General features: G+C 49.7%; 1 protein-coding gene and 1 pseudogene across 2 annotated transcripts in view; both read left to right on the plus strand.

Annotated features, from left to right (window-relative positions):
* Positions 1-16,255, plus strand: part of LOC308578205 (protein CIMAP1C-like) — a 797,869-nt pseudogene that overhangs the window by 558,464 nt on the left and 223,150 nt on the right. The gene's annotated exons all lie outside the window — the stretch shown is intronic.
* Positions 1-16,255, plus strand: part of LOC308578125 (spectrin alpha chain, non-erythrocytic 1-like) — a gene marked incomplete at its 5' end in the record, with an annotated part of 102,216 nt that overhangs the window by 81,731 nt on the left and 4,230 nt on the right. Inside the window, one exon of the mRNA XM_081178389.1 lies at positions 14,371-14,425. Within this exon, the coding sequence (XP_081034515.1) occupies positions 14,371-14,425 (55 nt within the window). The remainder of the gene's footprint in view (positions 1-14,370; positions 14,426-16,255) is intronic.

Genomic DNA, 16,255 nt, shown 5'->3' on the forward strand with positions numbered 1-16,255 from the left:
GTAATTGCCCCATTTGCATAGCTATTTACATACTTACTGCCCCGTCTGCCTAGTAATTGCCCCACATGCCCAGGTATTGCCCCATTGGCATAGCTATTTACATACTCATTGCCCCATCTGCGTAGTAATTGCCCCACATGCCCAGGTATTGCCCCGTCTGCCTAGTAATTGCCCCACATGCCCAGGCATTGCCCCATTGGCATAGCTCTTTCCCTAGATATTGCCCCACATGCCCAAGTATTGCCCCATTGGCATAGCAATTTACATACTCATTGCCCCGTCTGCATAGTAATTGCCCCATTTGCATAGCTATTTACATAGTTATTGCCCCACATGCCCAGGTATTGCCCCATTGGCATAGCTATTTACAAACTTATTGCCCCGTCTGCCTAGTAATTGCCCCACATGCCCAGGTATTGCCCCATTTGCATAGTAATTGCCCCATTTGCATAGCAATTTACATAGCTATTGCCCCACGTGCAGATATTGCCCCGTCTGCGTAGTAATTGCCCCGTCTGCATAGTAATTGTCCCATTTGCATAGCTATTTACATAGTTATTGCCCCACATGCCCAGGTATTGCCCCATTCGCATAGCTATTTACATACTTATTGCCCCGTCTGCCTAGTAATTGCCCCACATGCCCAGGTATTGCCCCATTGGCATAGCTCTTTCCCTAGATATTGCCCCACATGCCCAAGTATTGCCCCATTGGCATAGCAATTTACATACTCATTGCCCCATCTGCATAGTAATTGCCCCATTTGCATAGCTATTTACATAGTTATTGCCCCACATGCCCAGGTATTGCCCCATCGGCATAGCTATTTACATACTTATTGCCCCGTCTGCCTAGTAATTGCCCCACATGCCCAGGTATTGCCCCATCGGCATAGCTATTTACATACTTATTGCCCCGTCTGCCTAGTAATTGCCCCACATGCCCAGGTATTGCCCCATTGGCATAGCTATTTACATACTTATTGCCCCGTCTGCCTAGTAATTGCCCCACATGCCCAGGTGTTGCCCCATTTGCATATCTATTTACATAGTTATCGCACCATCTGCATAGTAATTGCCCCACATGCCCAGGTATTCCCCCATCTGCATAGTAATTGCCCCATTTGCACATCTATTTACATACTTATTGCCCCGTCGGCCTAGTAATTGCCCCACATGCCCAGGTATTGCCCCATTTGCATATCTATTTACATACTTATTGCCCCGTTTGCCTAGTAATTGCCCCACATGCCCAGGTATTGCCCCATTTGCATAGCAATTTACATAGCTATTGCCCCACGCACAGAGATATTGCCCCATCTGCATAGTAATTGCCCCATTTGCATAGCAATTTACATAGGTATTGCCCCGTCTGCATAGTAATTGCCCCACATGCCCAGGTATTGCCCCATTTGCATATCTATTTACATAGTTATTGCCCCGTCTGCGTAGTAATTGCCCCACATGCCCAGGTATTGCCCCATTGATCTAGGTATTGCCCCATCGACCTAGATATTGCCCCATCGACCTAGATAATTGCCGCATTGACCTAGGTATTGCCTCATTGACCTAGATATTGCCCCACCTGCCTCCGTTATTGCCCCGCTTGGCTCCATTATTGCCCTATCTGCATAGGTATTGCCCCATTGACCTAGATAATTGCCTCGTTGCCCTAGATATTGCCCCATTGCCCTAGATAATTGCCCCATTGCCCTAGATATTGCCCCATTGACCTAGATATTGCCCCATTACCTAGGTATTGCCCCATTGACCTAGGAATTGCCCCACCTGCCCAGGTAGTGCCCCATTGACCTAGGAATTGCCCCACCTGCGGAGGTATTGCCCCATTGACCTCGGAATTGCCCCGCCTGCAGTGGTATTGCCCCATTGACCTAGATATTGCCCCACCTGGCTCCGTTATTGCCCCACCTCCATAGTTATTGCCCCACCTGCGCAGGTATTGCCCCATTGACCTAGATATTGCCCCATTACCTAGGTATTGCCCCGCCTGCGGAGGTATTGCCCCATTGACCTAGGAATTGCCCCACCTGCCCAGGTATTGCCCCATTGACCTAGGAATTGCCCCACCTGCGGAGGTATTGCCCCATTGACCTCGGAATTGCCCCGCCTGCAGTGGTATTGCCCCATTGACCTAGATATTGCCCCACCTGTATAGTAATTGCCCCGTCTACACAGGTATTGCCCCACCTGCATACTTATTGCCCCATCTGCATAGGTATTTCCCTAGGTCTTGCCCCACATGCCCAGGTATTGCCCCATTGACCTAGATAATTGCCCCATTGACCTAGATATTGCCCCGCCTGCATAGTTATTGCCCCACCTGCCCAGGTATTGCCCCATTTGCGTAGGCCTTTCCTTTGCTATTGCCCCGCCTGCAGAGGTATTGCCCCATTGACCTAGATAATTGCCCCATTGACCTAGATATTCATGGAACTTTGAAGTGTCAGGCATAGCCCTATTGGCTTTAGCCCAAACGTAGCAGAGTTTTCCTGCACAGCGAAGAAGCTAGTTGAGGTGGAAATGACTAGTCAGCTAGACTCAGAATAACTATTTACAGGATTTATTAAAAGGAAAAATAAAACCAGCAGAGTTTCTGCATACAAAACAAAGCAAATAAATCCTATCTTTCTTTCTCTCTCTCATAACCATACACAGCACCTCTAACTCCTAACACACCTAACACCAAACTGTGCTAGCATTCCCAGATAACAGAGTTGAGTGCTGGTCGTTAACCAATCAGAGTAAGTAGTTTCTAGGTCAAGCAGACCTTGGCTTTCTGCCAAGAGTAAATTGACACTGCCTTGAGTTAATTGTGTGAAGCCAGAATCTGCAAGTTCCCACAAAATCAATTAACAGAACCTGAACAGATATTGCCCCACCTGCATAGTTATTGCCCCGTCTGCCCAGGCATTGACCTAGATATTGCCCCATTGCCCTAGATATTGCCCCACCTGCCTAGCTATTGCCCTCCTTACAATAATTATTGCCCCGCCTACCCAGCTATTGCCCCCTTGACCTAGATATTGCCCCATTGCCCTAGATATTGCCCCATTGACCTAGATAATTGCCCCACTGACCTAGATAATTGCCCCACTGACCTCATTATTGCCCCACTGACCTAGATAATTGCCCCTCTGACCTCATTATTGCCCCGCCTCCCTTGCCCCGCCCCTCCGCTTAGCTCCGCCCCTCATCCTGTCTGCCCCGCCCCCCAGAAACCCTGAATTTCACCCCACATTTCACCCCCAATTTCACCCTGAATTTCACCCCCAATTTCACCCCGCATTTCACCCCGAATTTCACCCTCAATTTCACCCTGAATTTCACCCCGAATTTCACCCCACATTTCTTTCCTCCGCCTAGCATTGCCTACCGGCGAGTCATTCGCGTCTTTCAGTACCAAGTCGGGGAAGATCTTTCCGGAAGGTTTCATTCCTCTTTTCTTTCCCCTTTTCTCACTCTATCCTTTTTATTTTAATTTATGTTAATTTATGTTAATTTATTTAAATTTATTCAAAATTAATTTGGTGGTTTTCCGGCTTTTCCCACCCCCAAAAACGGCACGTTCCTAATTAATTTCCCAGGCTGGCTTTTTTTTGTGACGCCGGACTAACGCTCACACAGCTTGGGGGGCGGACGGACAGGAAGGGGGTTATAGATCAAGCCGCTCGTCTCGCAAAGGCTCTAGATCAAGCCGACAGGTTTGCGGGGTTCTAGATTGGACCATTTAGGCTTTGTGCGGGTTCTAGAACCGAGCCCTTCGTTTTGCGAAGGTTCAAGATCGGGCCGCCAGTTCCGCGAGTGTTCTAGATTGGACCATTGGGTTTTGTGTCGGACCATCTGCTCTTGTGGAAAGGTTCTAGACCAAACCGTTGCAAGCCGAGCCATTCGTTTTACGAAGGTTTTAGATTGAACCACCAGTTTTGCGAGGGTTCTAGATCAGACCGTCAAACGTTTTTGGGCGGGTTTTAGATCGAGCCATCTGCTCTTGCGGAAAGGTACTAGACCAAGCCGATGCGAACCAAGCCGTTCGTTTTGCGAAGGTTCAAGATCGGGCCGCCAGTTCCGAGAGTGTTCTAGATCGGACCATTGGGTTTTGTGTCGGACCATCTGCTCTTGCGGAAGGGTTCTGGACCAAACCGTTGCGAACCGAGCCATTCATTTTGTCAGGGTTCTAGATCAAACCACCAGTCTCGCGAGGGTTCTAGATCAGTCGACTGGGTTTTTGGGCGGGTTTTGTATCGAACCATCTGTTCTTGTGGAAAGGTTCTAAACCAAACCACTGCGAACTGAGCCATTCGTTTTGCGAAGGTTCTAGATCAAACCGCCAGTTTCACGGGGTTCTAGAGCACACTGTCAGGTTCCAGACTGAACCATCTGTTATCGCAGAAGGGTTCTAGACCGAACTGTCGCAAGGTGAGCCACTCGTTTTGTGAATGTTCTAGATCAGACCGCCAGTTCCGTGGGGTTCTAGATCAGAACATTTAGGTTTTGAGCGGGTCCTAGATCGAGCCATCTGCTCTCGTGAAAAGTTCTAAACCAAACCAGTCGTTTTGCAATGGTTGCGAACTGAGCCATTCGTTTTGCGAAGGTTCCAGATCAAGCCACCAGTTTCGTGAGGGTTCTTGATCAGACCATTGTGATTTGTGTGTGGGTTCTGGATCAAGCCATCTGCTCTTGCAAAAGGTTCTAGACCAAACCAGTCATTTTTGTGATGGTTGCGAACCGAGCCATTCGTTTTCTGAGTGTTCTAGATCAAACCAGTTTCGCGAGGGTTATTGATAAGAGCATTGGTTTTTTGTGCGGGTTTTGGATCGAACCATCTGCTCTTGCAAAAGGTTCTAAACCAAACCAGTCATTTTGCAACGGTTGCGGACTGAGTTTGGCAAAGGTTCTAGATCAAACAGTTAGGGGTTTTTTTGCACAGCTTCTAAACTGGTCCAATCACTTTGCAATGGTTCCGAACCAGGCCGGTCGCTTTGCGAAGGTTCTAGATCAAACCACCAGCTTTGAAAAAAAAGTTCTAGATCAAAACCGGCTGTTTCTCAAAAGGATCTAGATCAAGCTGTTAGGTTTTTGCGCGGGTTCTAAACCAGGCCAGTCGTTTTGCGAAGGTTCCAGATCGAACCCTCAGCTTTGCAAAGCTTCCAAACTGAACCGCTAGTTTTGCGAGGGTTCTAGATCAAACCACCAGTTTGCAAGGGTTCTAGACTAGTCATTTTGCAAAGGTTCCAAATCAAACTGCTAGGTTTGCGATGGTTCTAGAGCAGGCAAGTAGTTTTTTTTGCAAAGGATCTAAGCCAAGCCAGGCATTTTGCTCAGATTCTAGATCGGACTGTTATTGCAGAGGAACCAAACCAAGCCATTCATTTTGCAAAGGTTCTAGATCAAACCCCTAGTCTCACGCATGTTCTAGATCAAACCACTAATTATCGCACAGGTCTCAAACCAAGCCAGTCGCTTTGTGAAGGTTCTAGACCAGGATCTTAGCTCTCGCAAATGATGTAAACCAAGCCATCCATTTTGCGAAGGTTCTAGATCAAACTCCTAGTTTCACGCGTGTTCTAGATCGAACCACTAGTTTTCGCGCAGGTCTCAAACCAAGCCAGTCGCTTTGCGGAGGTTCTAGACCAGGATCTTAGCTCTCGCAAATGATGTAAACCAAGCCATCCATTTTGCGAAGGTTCTAGATCAAACTCCTAGTTTCACGCATGTTCTAGATCAAACCACTAGTTTTCGCGCAGGTCTCAAACCAAGCCAGTCGCTTTGCGGAGGTTCTAGAGCAGGATATTAGTTCCCGCAAAGGATCTAAACCAATCCGCTCGATTTCGCGAAGGTTCTAGGTCAGGATCTTAGCTCTCGCAACGGATCTAAACCAAGCCGCTCGATTTCGCAAAGGTTCCGGATCAAGCCATCAGTTTGGCAAAGGTTCTAGATCAAACCACTAGTTTTCGCACAGGTCTCAAACCAAGCCAGTCGCTTTGCGAGGGTTCTAGATCATGATCTTGGCTCTCACAAAGGATCTAAACCCAGCCGCTCGATTTCGCAAAGGTTCTAGATCAGGATCTTCGTTCTCGCAAAGAATCTAAACCAAGCCGCTCGATTTTGCAAAGGTTCTAGATCAAGCTGCCTAGTTTTCGCGCAGGTTCTAGATCAAGCCGCCTCGTTTTCGCACAGGTTCCGAACCCAGCCACTCGCTTTGCCAAGGCTCTCGAACCCGGCACCTCACGCGTGGCGTGTGTGGGGCACCGCGGCGGGGGGGCGGCACCGGCGCGGAACCCGGTTTGGCATGGCGTGTGTGGTGGTTTTCCTTTGGGTCAGGCTCGAAATTAACCGGGAGAATTACGCGACATCCTCTGGGTCGTTGGCGGTAACGATAACGAGGAGGAGGAGGGATTTCCTCAAGAGGCAAATTTACTGAAGTTCTAGGCTGCCCTATCCTTATTATCATTATTATTATTGTTATTGTTGTTACTGTTGTTGTTTGTTGTTGTTGTTGTTGTTGTTGTTATTATTATTAGAGACAAATTTGCCCTAGTAGTAGTAACAACAACAACAATAAGTGTAAATTAATGGGTTATTATTATTATTATTAGAGACAAATTTGCCCTAGTAGTAGTAACAACAACAACAACAACAACAATAAGTGTAAATTAATGGGTTATTATTATTATTATTATTAGAGACAAATTTGCCCTAGTAGTAGTAACAACAACAACAACGACAACAAGTGTAAATTAATGGGTTGTTATTATTATTATTATTATTATTATTATTATTATTATTATTATTATTATTATTTGTCAGAGCTGCTTCAAGATCCTAGCTCACAGAGGATCACGCTAGCCAGCGGTCATTAAGTAAAAGTCTTTATTGAATTACAGTTTCCATTCCCACGCTGCTGTCTGCAACTCTACGTCTACTAGCTAGATCGGCGAGGCTCCGTCTGAGTCTCCGCCCCGTGCGCACCAACTTAATATCCTAGCCTTGCTCCACCTTTTCCTCCTGACTGTCCTCCTCTGGGTCCCTCTACCCCCTGGGGCTTCTTCCTTCCGGGATTCTTCTGACGCTGACCCGGACCCTTCTGCCTCCTTGCGCCGGGCTTTAGGACCTGGTTCCCTTTCGGGGCTGCTCACTGCGCCGCCTTCCTCTGCATTTGAACTTGGCGCGCGCGCCCAACCTTCCACTTTCCTCTTAACCGTTTCTTCGCTCCCCGATGGAGGTGTGGCCACTCCTGACTCCTGCCCTCCCTCCTGTGGTGAGCTGCCAGCGCTTCCCCCCTGGCTCCTTTCCTCTTCCCTGCTTCCTGGCGGTGACGCTGGTCCCGATTCCCAGCTGCTTCCCCCTGAGTCTCCTCTGGCTCTATCTTCCTGGGGTGCCTCCCTAGACTCCCCCCTTGCCCTGGCCACTGGTGCTCCTTTCTGTGAATCCTCTGATTCACTGGAAAGACTGGGAGATCTCGGGTCGTCGTCATCACTCATCCTTTCCTCTGTCTCCTCCCCTTCGCTCTCTGTTTCCTCCCTTGCCCGTGCCTCTGCACCTAAACCCCTGACATCCATCCCCCCCTCGAAGCCCCCCAGTCCCCCCTCCCCTCCTTCCGGTGCTGGAGCTGGGGGCTGCTGTTGCAAAGGGACGAACGTTGGATATCGGTCGCTTCCCGTGGCAGGCCTCCATCGGAACTCTTCCGGGTCTTCCTCTCTGCTCTCGTTGACGACAGTCACCTCCTCTTCCATCTCTGTGCCGCCGTGCTCGAAACCAGGGTCGTCACCGAAAATGTCCATGTCCGTCTCTCCCGCACTTCCTCCAGGCGGCGTTGCGCGGCCGGAACAGTCCAGCCACTTCCTGCGGAACTGCTCCTCCGGCCTATCGTCCCACCAATACGAGGGTTCTGAGACAGATCCCGAGGGTGACCCCTCCGGGGAACGGACGTCTCGTGTTGGTTCCTCGTCCGAGTCGAACCCCCTGAACGTGCTGTCCGAAAGCGTGGGCGTGAAAAGCCAGTCGTCGAAAAAGTCTGCTGGCATAGGTCTATGTGGGAAGAGGGCATGAAACTCGTCCTTGAGCAGAGGTTCGTCTAAAGCGTAGCCCGGCACCCAGCTGTTCGCACTGGCCGGGGTGCCCTCCCTGGCGAGAAAGTATTCTACTCCCTCTTCCCCCCATCTGGAGTCCAAAATCTCCGTGACTTCGTTGATGCGCTCCTCCTGTGCCACTCCCGCGTGCCCCGTTCCTTCTCTGAGTGGACTCGGCGCCGTTCTGGGTTCCTGGAACCTGTGCGGTGCCTTGTAGGGAGTGAGCACCGATCTGTGGAACACCGGATGCATCCTGGAACCCTCCGGAAGCGCCAGCCTGAAAGCCACCGGGTTGACCTGCTCTTCGACTTGGTATGGCCCCAGTTGTTTATGCCCTAGTTTCTTCTTGGCCAACGACCTGGCCGGCACTGCGTGGGCTGCTAACCAGACCCAGTCTCCCACGTGGAGCTCTTCGCCAACCCTTCTGTGTTTGTCCGCTTGTACCTTGTATGCGTGTTTAGCCAGCTCCAGGTGGCGCCGCAGCTGATCGTGGACTTCCTGCAGCTCCGACGCGAACGCATCTGCTGACTGCGGCTCCCCTTCTCCCCTGCATTCCAGTCCCGGGAAGGTTCTAGGGTGCCGCCCGTTGTTGGCGAAGAACGGCGTGACGCCCGTGGATACGTGCTTCGTGTTGTTGTAGGCAAACTCTGCAAGCGGCAGGTAATCCACCCACGTCGCAGGCTGTTGGTTTGCATAACATCTCAGGTACTGCTGCATGATGGCATTGGCTCGCTCCGCTTGCCCGTTGGTCTGCGGGTGTCTCGCCGACGCCAGATTGATCTTGACGTTCAGGAAGCCCATCAGCTTCTGCCAGAAATTCGAGATGAATTGCCGCCCGCGGTCGGACAGAATAGACCGTGGCAGACCGTGAACCTTGAACACGTGGTCTATGAACAGTTTGGCGGTTTGCTCTGCCGTGGCCACCTTAGCACACGGAATGAAATGCGCCATCTTGGAGAACAGGTCCACAACCACCAACACTGCCGTCTTGCCCCTTGAGCTGGGCAGATCCGTGACAAAGTCCAGAGCCACCCTTTCCCAAGGTTCGACCGGAGTTTGCAGCGGCTCCAACAGTCCAGCCGGCGGTTTGTGCACCGGCTTTGCCCTCTGGCAGGTGTCACACCTCGCCACGTAGTCTGCGACCTCCCCTCTCATTCCAGGCCACCAGAAATCCCTGGCTACTAATTCCACCGTCTTCTCCTTGCCAAAGTGCCCGGCCGTGGGTGCGTCGTGCAGCTGCTGTAGCACCTTGGCTCGAAGTTCGTCACCCGGCACGTAGATGGCCCCTTTACGGATGAGCAATCCATCTCGTAGCTGGAAACCGTCGGCCGCTGCCTTGCCCCCTCGCACCTCTGCCATCTTCGTTTGTGCGAAGGAGTCCCCCTGCAACGCTCGCCGCACCGCCTCTAGGTCCACGGTCGCCGCGGCGCACGCCCACACTGTCGGTGCAAAGATGTGCATGGCGGCCGCTGGTGTTGCGTCCTCCAGATACTGTGGCTTGCGGGAGAGAGCGTCTGCCATGATGTTGGTGTCCCCCGGGACATACTCTATTCGGAAGTCGAAGTCCGCAAAGAACTCAGCCCAACGTATCTGCCTCTGGTTCAGGAACTGTGCCGTGCGCCAGTGTTCCAGATTCTTGTGGTCCGTGCAAACCTGCACCGTGTGCTTGGCGCCGATCAGAAAGTGCCTCCACGCCTTGAACGCTGCATGAATGGCCAGCAACTCCCTGTCCCATATGGTGTAGTTCTGCTCGGACTTGCTGAGCTTCCTGGAGTAAAACGCTCCCGGCCGCCACACGCCCTGCGGGTCCTTCTGCAGCAGGACCGCCCCCACTGCTCTGTCCGAAGCGTCTGTCTCCACCCTCATCGGCCTGCTGGGGTTGACATGAAGCAACTGCTCTTCCGACGCGAAGAGACGCTTGAGGGCCTGAAAGGACTGCTCCGCCTGCTCTGTCCAGATGAACTTCTTTTTCTTGGAGCTAAGGGTGTCAGTGATGGCCGCCGTCTGCATCGCGAAGCCCTTGATAAACTTGCGATAGAAGTTCGCAAAGCCGACAAACCGTTGGACCTCCTTCCGGTTGCGTGGGCTTTTCCAATCCAACACTGCTCGAACCTTGGCGCTGTCCATGGCGAGCCCCTTGTCAGACAGCTTGTAGCCCAGAAAATCCACCTCCGGCACGTCAAATTGGCACTTCTCCAGCTTGGCGTAGAGCCTGTGTTGCTTTAGCCTGCCCAGCACTTCCTTGACGTGCTTGTCATGTTCTTGCTGCGACTCCGAAAAGATCAGGATGTCATCCAAGAAACAGACGCACGTCTTGTAGAGAAGTCCCGCCAACACGTGATGCATAAATGCTTGAAAAACGTGAGCGCCATTTTGCAGTCCAAAAGGCATAACTCTGTATTCGTAGGTACCCAGTGGCGTGAACATGGCTGTCTTCCACTCATCACCCTCCCGCATGCGAATGAGGTTGTACGCCCCCCGCAGGTCCAACTTGGTGAACACCTTTCCCTTCCGTACCTTCGCCAGGAGGTCGTCGATGCGGGGCATGGGGAAGTCCGACGGCTTGGTCACACTGTTCAAAATCCTGTAATCCACTACGAGTCTTTTTTGGGGCGTGTCTCGCTTCTTAACAAAGAATACGGGACTGCCCCCCGCTGCCTTAGACTCCCGGATGAAACCGCGCTCCAAATTATGATCGATGAAGTCTTTGAGTTCCTGCAGTTCGTCCTCAGACATGGAATACAGCTTCCCTTTAGGCAGCGCCGCCCCCGGCAGCAGGTCAATTTTGCAGTCATATGGTCTGTGAGGGGGTAGCCTGTCCGCCTCCTTCTCGCAGAAAACTTCCAGAAATTCTGCGTACTTGTGGGGAATCGCTTGCAGCGTGCCTAGCAGCAGCTGTGACTCCTCTTCCTCTCCTTCCTGCCTGGGTACGATGCAGTGTTCGGCACAAAAGGAAGAGCCGAAGACCAGCTGCCTCTGGAACCAAGCCCTCGTTGGGCTGTGCTTGTCCAGCCAACTCATGCCCAATACAATGGGCGTGTCAGACAGTTGAGTGACGTTGAAGCTGATGACTTCCCTGTGATTCCCAAGTCGCATCACCATTGGTGGCGTCTGCTTCACCACTTGCCCCCCTAGCAGCTCCCTGCCATCCACCGTGACAACCTGCAGGGGCAGTGTGGCCGGCAGCAACTGCACAGCGTGCCTGTCGACAAATTCCTGCCCTATAAAGTCCGCGTTGCTGCCGGAGTCGATGGTGATGGGCACGTCCATGGTGATTCCATTGGGCAGCTGGAGAGATGCTGTGAGCCTCACTACTGGTTTGGGCGGGAGGGGGTTCACTGGCTGTAAAATTTCTGGGGACTGCGTCACTAACACGTCTGGCTGGGCCCCAGTGCCTCTTCCTCCAGCCAGACATCGTCGTTTCCCTGCTGTGGTCCTCCCTGCTGCGTTGCTGCAGTCACCATTGCTGAGGCTGCAGTAAGCTTGTGGGGCCTCTGGGGACACTCTTTCGCCATATGCCCTGGCTGCTCACAGACGTAACACTTCCTGGTCCCTCTAGGAGGCTTCGCCTTCACTGCTGCCGGTGCTAGGGCTCTGGTTGCTGACTGAGCCCTTGCACCTCCAACCTCCATAGGTTCGGCTCCTCCTCCTGGCGGAGGCGTGGATTGCGCCCGCGCTGCTTCTCTGGGAAAGAAGGAGGGGCCCCCGGCTGGTTCGCGCCCTCCACGTCCTTCGTCCTTGCTCCACGGACGTCCTTCCAGCCTCACCCCCACTGCGAGTGCCCTCTGAACGACCTCCTGGGTGGTTCGGGGTCTCTCCCCCCTCGCTATCTCATCTTTAATCGAGTTGTGCAGTCCCTCCCAAAAGAGGTCTCTTACAGGAGCCGAATCTCTGTCCCATTCCAGGGCGCTGACCAAGGCGAAAAAGCGGGCATGATACTGTCTGACGCTGGCCCTCCCTTGTCTCAGCCCATGCACCTCCTTCCGTGCAAGATCAATGTCAATACTTGATAAGAAACACCCATCCATCGCTTTAATAAAGGCATCCGCATTCTGGAGCGCCGGATCGTTATCTCTCCATAAATTGCGCAACCATGCTTTCGCCTCCCCATGCAGATGGGACATGATGAACCCCACTCTCTCCTGTTCATCTCTAAAGTCTTTATGCAACAGTTGCAGTGCGCACAGTACGTCGGCTCTAAAGTTGGGATACTGTTGCAGGTTCCCATCGAAGTGAGAGAGTAGCCCGCCTGTCCGTCTCGCCAACCCAATTCCCTCCTGCCGGGGTGTTTGCTTTGCCAGTACGTCTAACCTGACCTGGAGATCCCTGCAGGCGGCAGCTGCCTCGTCCTCTCTCTTCCTGGATGCGAGAACCTCGGCGTTCAGTTGTGCCACTGCTTTTCTGAGGTCCTCTATCTGCTGCTCAGCCGTCATGTCTCCTGCCGTTCGTGAGCTCGCTAGTGGGCGCCTGTTTCTCTCCCCTCCTCGAGGCTGCAGATGCCCACAATTTAGCTGACGGAGCCTACTGTCAGAGCTGCTTCAAGATCCTAGCTCACAGAGGATCACGCTAGCCAGCGGTCATTAAGTAAAAGTCTTTATTGAATTACAGTTTCCATTCCCACGCTGCTGTCTGCAACTCTACGTCTACTAGCTAGATCGGCGAGGCTCCGTCTGAGTCTCCGCCCCGTGCGCACCAACTTAATATCCTAGCCTTGCTCCACCTTTTCCTCCTGACTGTCCTCCTCTGGGTCCCTCTACCCCCTGGGGCTTCTTCCTTCCGGGATTCTTCTGACGCTGACCCGGACCCTTCTGCCTCCTTGCGCCGGGCTTTAGGACCTGGTTCCCTTTCGGGGCTGCTCACTGCGCCGCCTTCCTCTGCATTTGAACTTGGCGCGCGCGCCCAACCTTCCACTTTCCTCTTAACCGTTTCTTCGCTCCCCGATGGAGGTGTGGCCACTCCTGACTCCTGCCCTCCCTCCTGTGGTGAGCTGCCAGCGCTTCCCCCCTGGCTCCTTTCCTCTTCCCTGCTTCCTGGCGGTGACGCTGGTCCCGATTCCCAGCTGCTTCCCCCTGAGTCTCCTCTGGCTCTATCTTCCTGGGGTGCCTCCCTAGACTCCCCCCTTGCCCTGGCCACTGGTGCTCCTTTCTGTGAATCCTCTGATTCACTGGAAAGACTGGGAGATCTCGGGTCGTCGTCATCACTCATCCTTTCCTCTGTCTCCTCCCCTTCGCTCTCTGTTTCCTCCCTTGCCCGTGCCTCTGCACCTAAACCCCTGACATTATTATTAGAGACAAATTTGCCCTAGTAGTAGTAGTAGTAGTAGTAGTAGTAACAACAACAAGAAGTGTAAATTAATGGGTTATTATTATTATTATTATTATTAGAGACAAATTTGCCCTAGTAGTAGCAATAATAATAGTAATAATAGTAGTAGTAGTACTAACAACAATAATAAGTGTAAATTAATGGGTTATTATTATTAATACTACTATACTACTACTACAATTATTACTATTTCTTCTTCTTCTTCTTCTTCATTATTATTATTATTATTATTATTATTATTATTATTATTATTATTAAGTTTGCCCTGCCCATTGATTTACACTTCCCATTTTTATTCTTATTATTAATGGAGACAAGCTTGCCCTGCCTGTTAATTTACACTTATTATTATTATTATTATTATTATTATTATTATTATTATTATTGCCAAGTTTGCCTTGTCGGTTAATTTACATTTCCTATTATTATTATTCATAATAATAATAATAACCCCATAAACCTTCCTTGAAAAAGAGAAATGAAATGGAGCTGCAATAATAATAATAATAATAATAATTTAATATTATTCATATTATTATTAAAGAAGAGGGGGGAAAGGGGTTGGAATAATAATAATAATAATAATAATAATAATAATAATAATAATAATAATAATAATAATAATAATAAGAAGCAGCTGACGTTGAACTGGGCAGCCAACAAATAATGATAATGAAGATAATAATAATAATAATAATAATAATAATAATAATAATAATAATAATAATAATAATAATAATGTCGCAGGAAAGTCGAGAACCCTCAACGGAACCGGGGGAAATCCCCAGTTCTCCGCCCGGCAACCGGTTCCGCGTCAGCTAGCGATTAATTGGGGGGGACGGCGTTAATGAAGGGACGTCGTTCATTAACGAAGGGACGTCGTTAATTCCGAGCCTCGCCGCTCTATCCCCCCCGCCGCACCCGGCAACCAATCACGTTCCTCCTTCCGGTTCTAGGTCTTGCATGGTGGAGGAATCCGGAACCCTGGAATCGCAGCTGGAAGCGACCAAGGTAGGCGGTCTATTATTATTATTATTATTATTATTATTATTATTATTATTATTAGTATTATTATTAGTAGTATTAGTATTATTAGTATTATTATTAGTATTAGTATTGACGGAGCCCGTTAATTTACACTTCCTTTGTATTTTTCTCCCTCTTTCTCTCTTTCTTTCCTCTCTCTATTTCTCTCTTTTCCTTCTCTCTTTGTTTCTCTCTCTCATTCTTTCTTTCTCTCTCTTCCTCCTTCCTCCTCTCTCTCTCTCTTTGTATTTCTCTCTCTTTCTCTCTCTCTTTTTCTTCCTCTCTTTGTCTTCCTCCTTCCTCCTTTTCCTTCTCTCTCTCTTTCTCTCTCGTTCTCTCTTTGTCTTTCTCCTTTCGTATTTTCCTTCTCTCTCTCTCTCTCTCTCTGTATTTCTCTTTCCTTCTCTTTCTCTCTCTCTTTTTCTTCCTCTCTTTGTCTTCCTCCTTCCTCCTTTTCCTTCTCTCTCTCTTTCTCTCTCGTTCTCTCTTTGTCTTTCTCCTTTCGTATTTTCCTTCTCTCTCTCTCTCTCTCTCTCTCTCTCTCTCTCTCTGTATTTCTCTTTCCTTCTCTCTTTCTCTCTCTCTTTTTCTTCCTCTCTTTGTCTTCCTCCTTCCTCCTTTTCCTTCTCTCTCTCTTTCTCTCTCGTTCTCTCTTTGTCTTTCTCCTTTCGTATTTTCCTTCTCTCTCTCTCTCTCTCTCTCTCTCTCTCTCTCTCTCTCTCTGTATTTCTCTTTCCTTCTCTCTTTCTCTCTCTCTTTTTCTTCCTCTCTTTGTCTTCCTCCTTCCTCCTTTTCCTTCTCTCTCTCTTTCTCTCTCGTTCTCTCTTTGTCTTTCTCCTTTCGTATTTTCCTTCTCTCTCTCTCTCTCTCTGTATTTCTCTTTCCTTCTCTCTTTCTCTCTTTCTCTCTCCCTTTTTCTTCCTCTCTTTGTCTTCCTCCTTCCTCCTTTTCCTTCTCTCTCTCTTTCTCTCTCGTTCTCTCTTTGTCTTTCTCCTTTCGTATTTTCCTTCTCTCTCTCTCTCTCTGTCTCTTCCTTCTCTCTTTTTCTTTCTCTCTTCGTCTTTCTCCTTTTGTTTTTTTCTTCTCTCTTTCTTCCTCTCTTTCTCTTCCTCCTTTTGTCTTTTCCTTTTCTCTCTCTCTCTCTTTGTATTTCTCTCTCTCTCTCTTCCTCCTTTCCCCCCTCTCTCTGTTTGTATTTCTCTCTCTTTCCTTCTCTCTCTTTCCTTCTCTCTCTTTCCTTCTCTCTCTCTCTTTCTTTCTCTCTCTCTCTCTCTCTCTCTTTGTCTTTCTCCTTTCGTATTTCCCTTTTACCTCTTTCTCTCTCTCTCTTTGTATTTCTCTCTTTTCCTTCTCTCTTTGTCTCTATCTCTCTCTCTTTCTCTCTCTCTCTTCCTCCTTCCTCCTCTCTCTGTTTCTTTTTCTCTCTCTTTCCTTCTCTCTCTCTCTCGTTTTCTCTCTCTCCTTTCGTCTTTCCCTTTTCCCTCTCTTTGTATTTCTCTCTCTTTCCTTCTCTCTCACTCTCTTTTTCTTCCTCTCTTTGTCTTCCTCCTTCCTCCTTTTCCTTCTCTCTCTCGTTCTCTCTCGTTCTCTCTTTCTTTCTGTTTTCCTCCTTTTGTATTTTCCTTCTCTCTCTCTCTCTCTCTCTCTCTCTCTCTTTCTTTCTCTCTCTCTCTTCCTTCTCTCCCTCTCTCTCTTCCTCTCTTTCTCTTCCTCCTTTCGTCTTTTCCTTTTCTCTCTCTCTCTCTTTCTATTTCTCTTTCTCTCTTTCTCTCTCTGTCTTTCTCCTTTCATATTTCCCTTTTCCCTCCCTCCCTC

The sequence above is a fragment of the Podarcis bocagei genome, assembly GCF_964188305.1.
Source record: "Podarcis bocagei genome assembly, chromosome: W".
Classification (NCBI taxonomy): domain Eukaryota; kingdom Metazoa; phylum Chordata; class Lepidosauria; order Squamata; family Lacertidae; genus Podarcis; species Podarcis bocagei.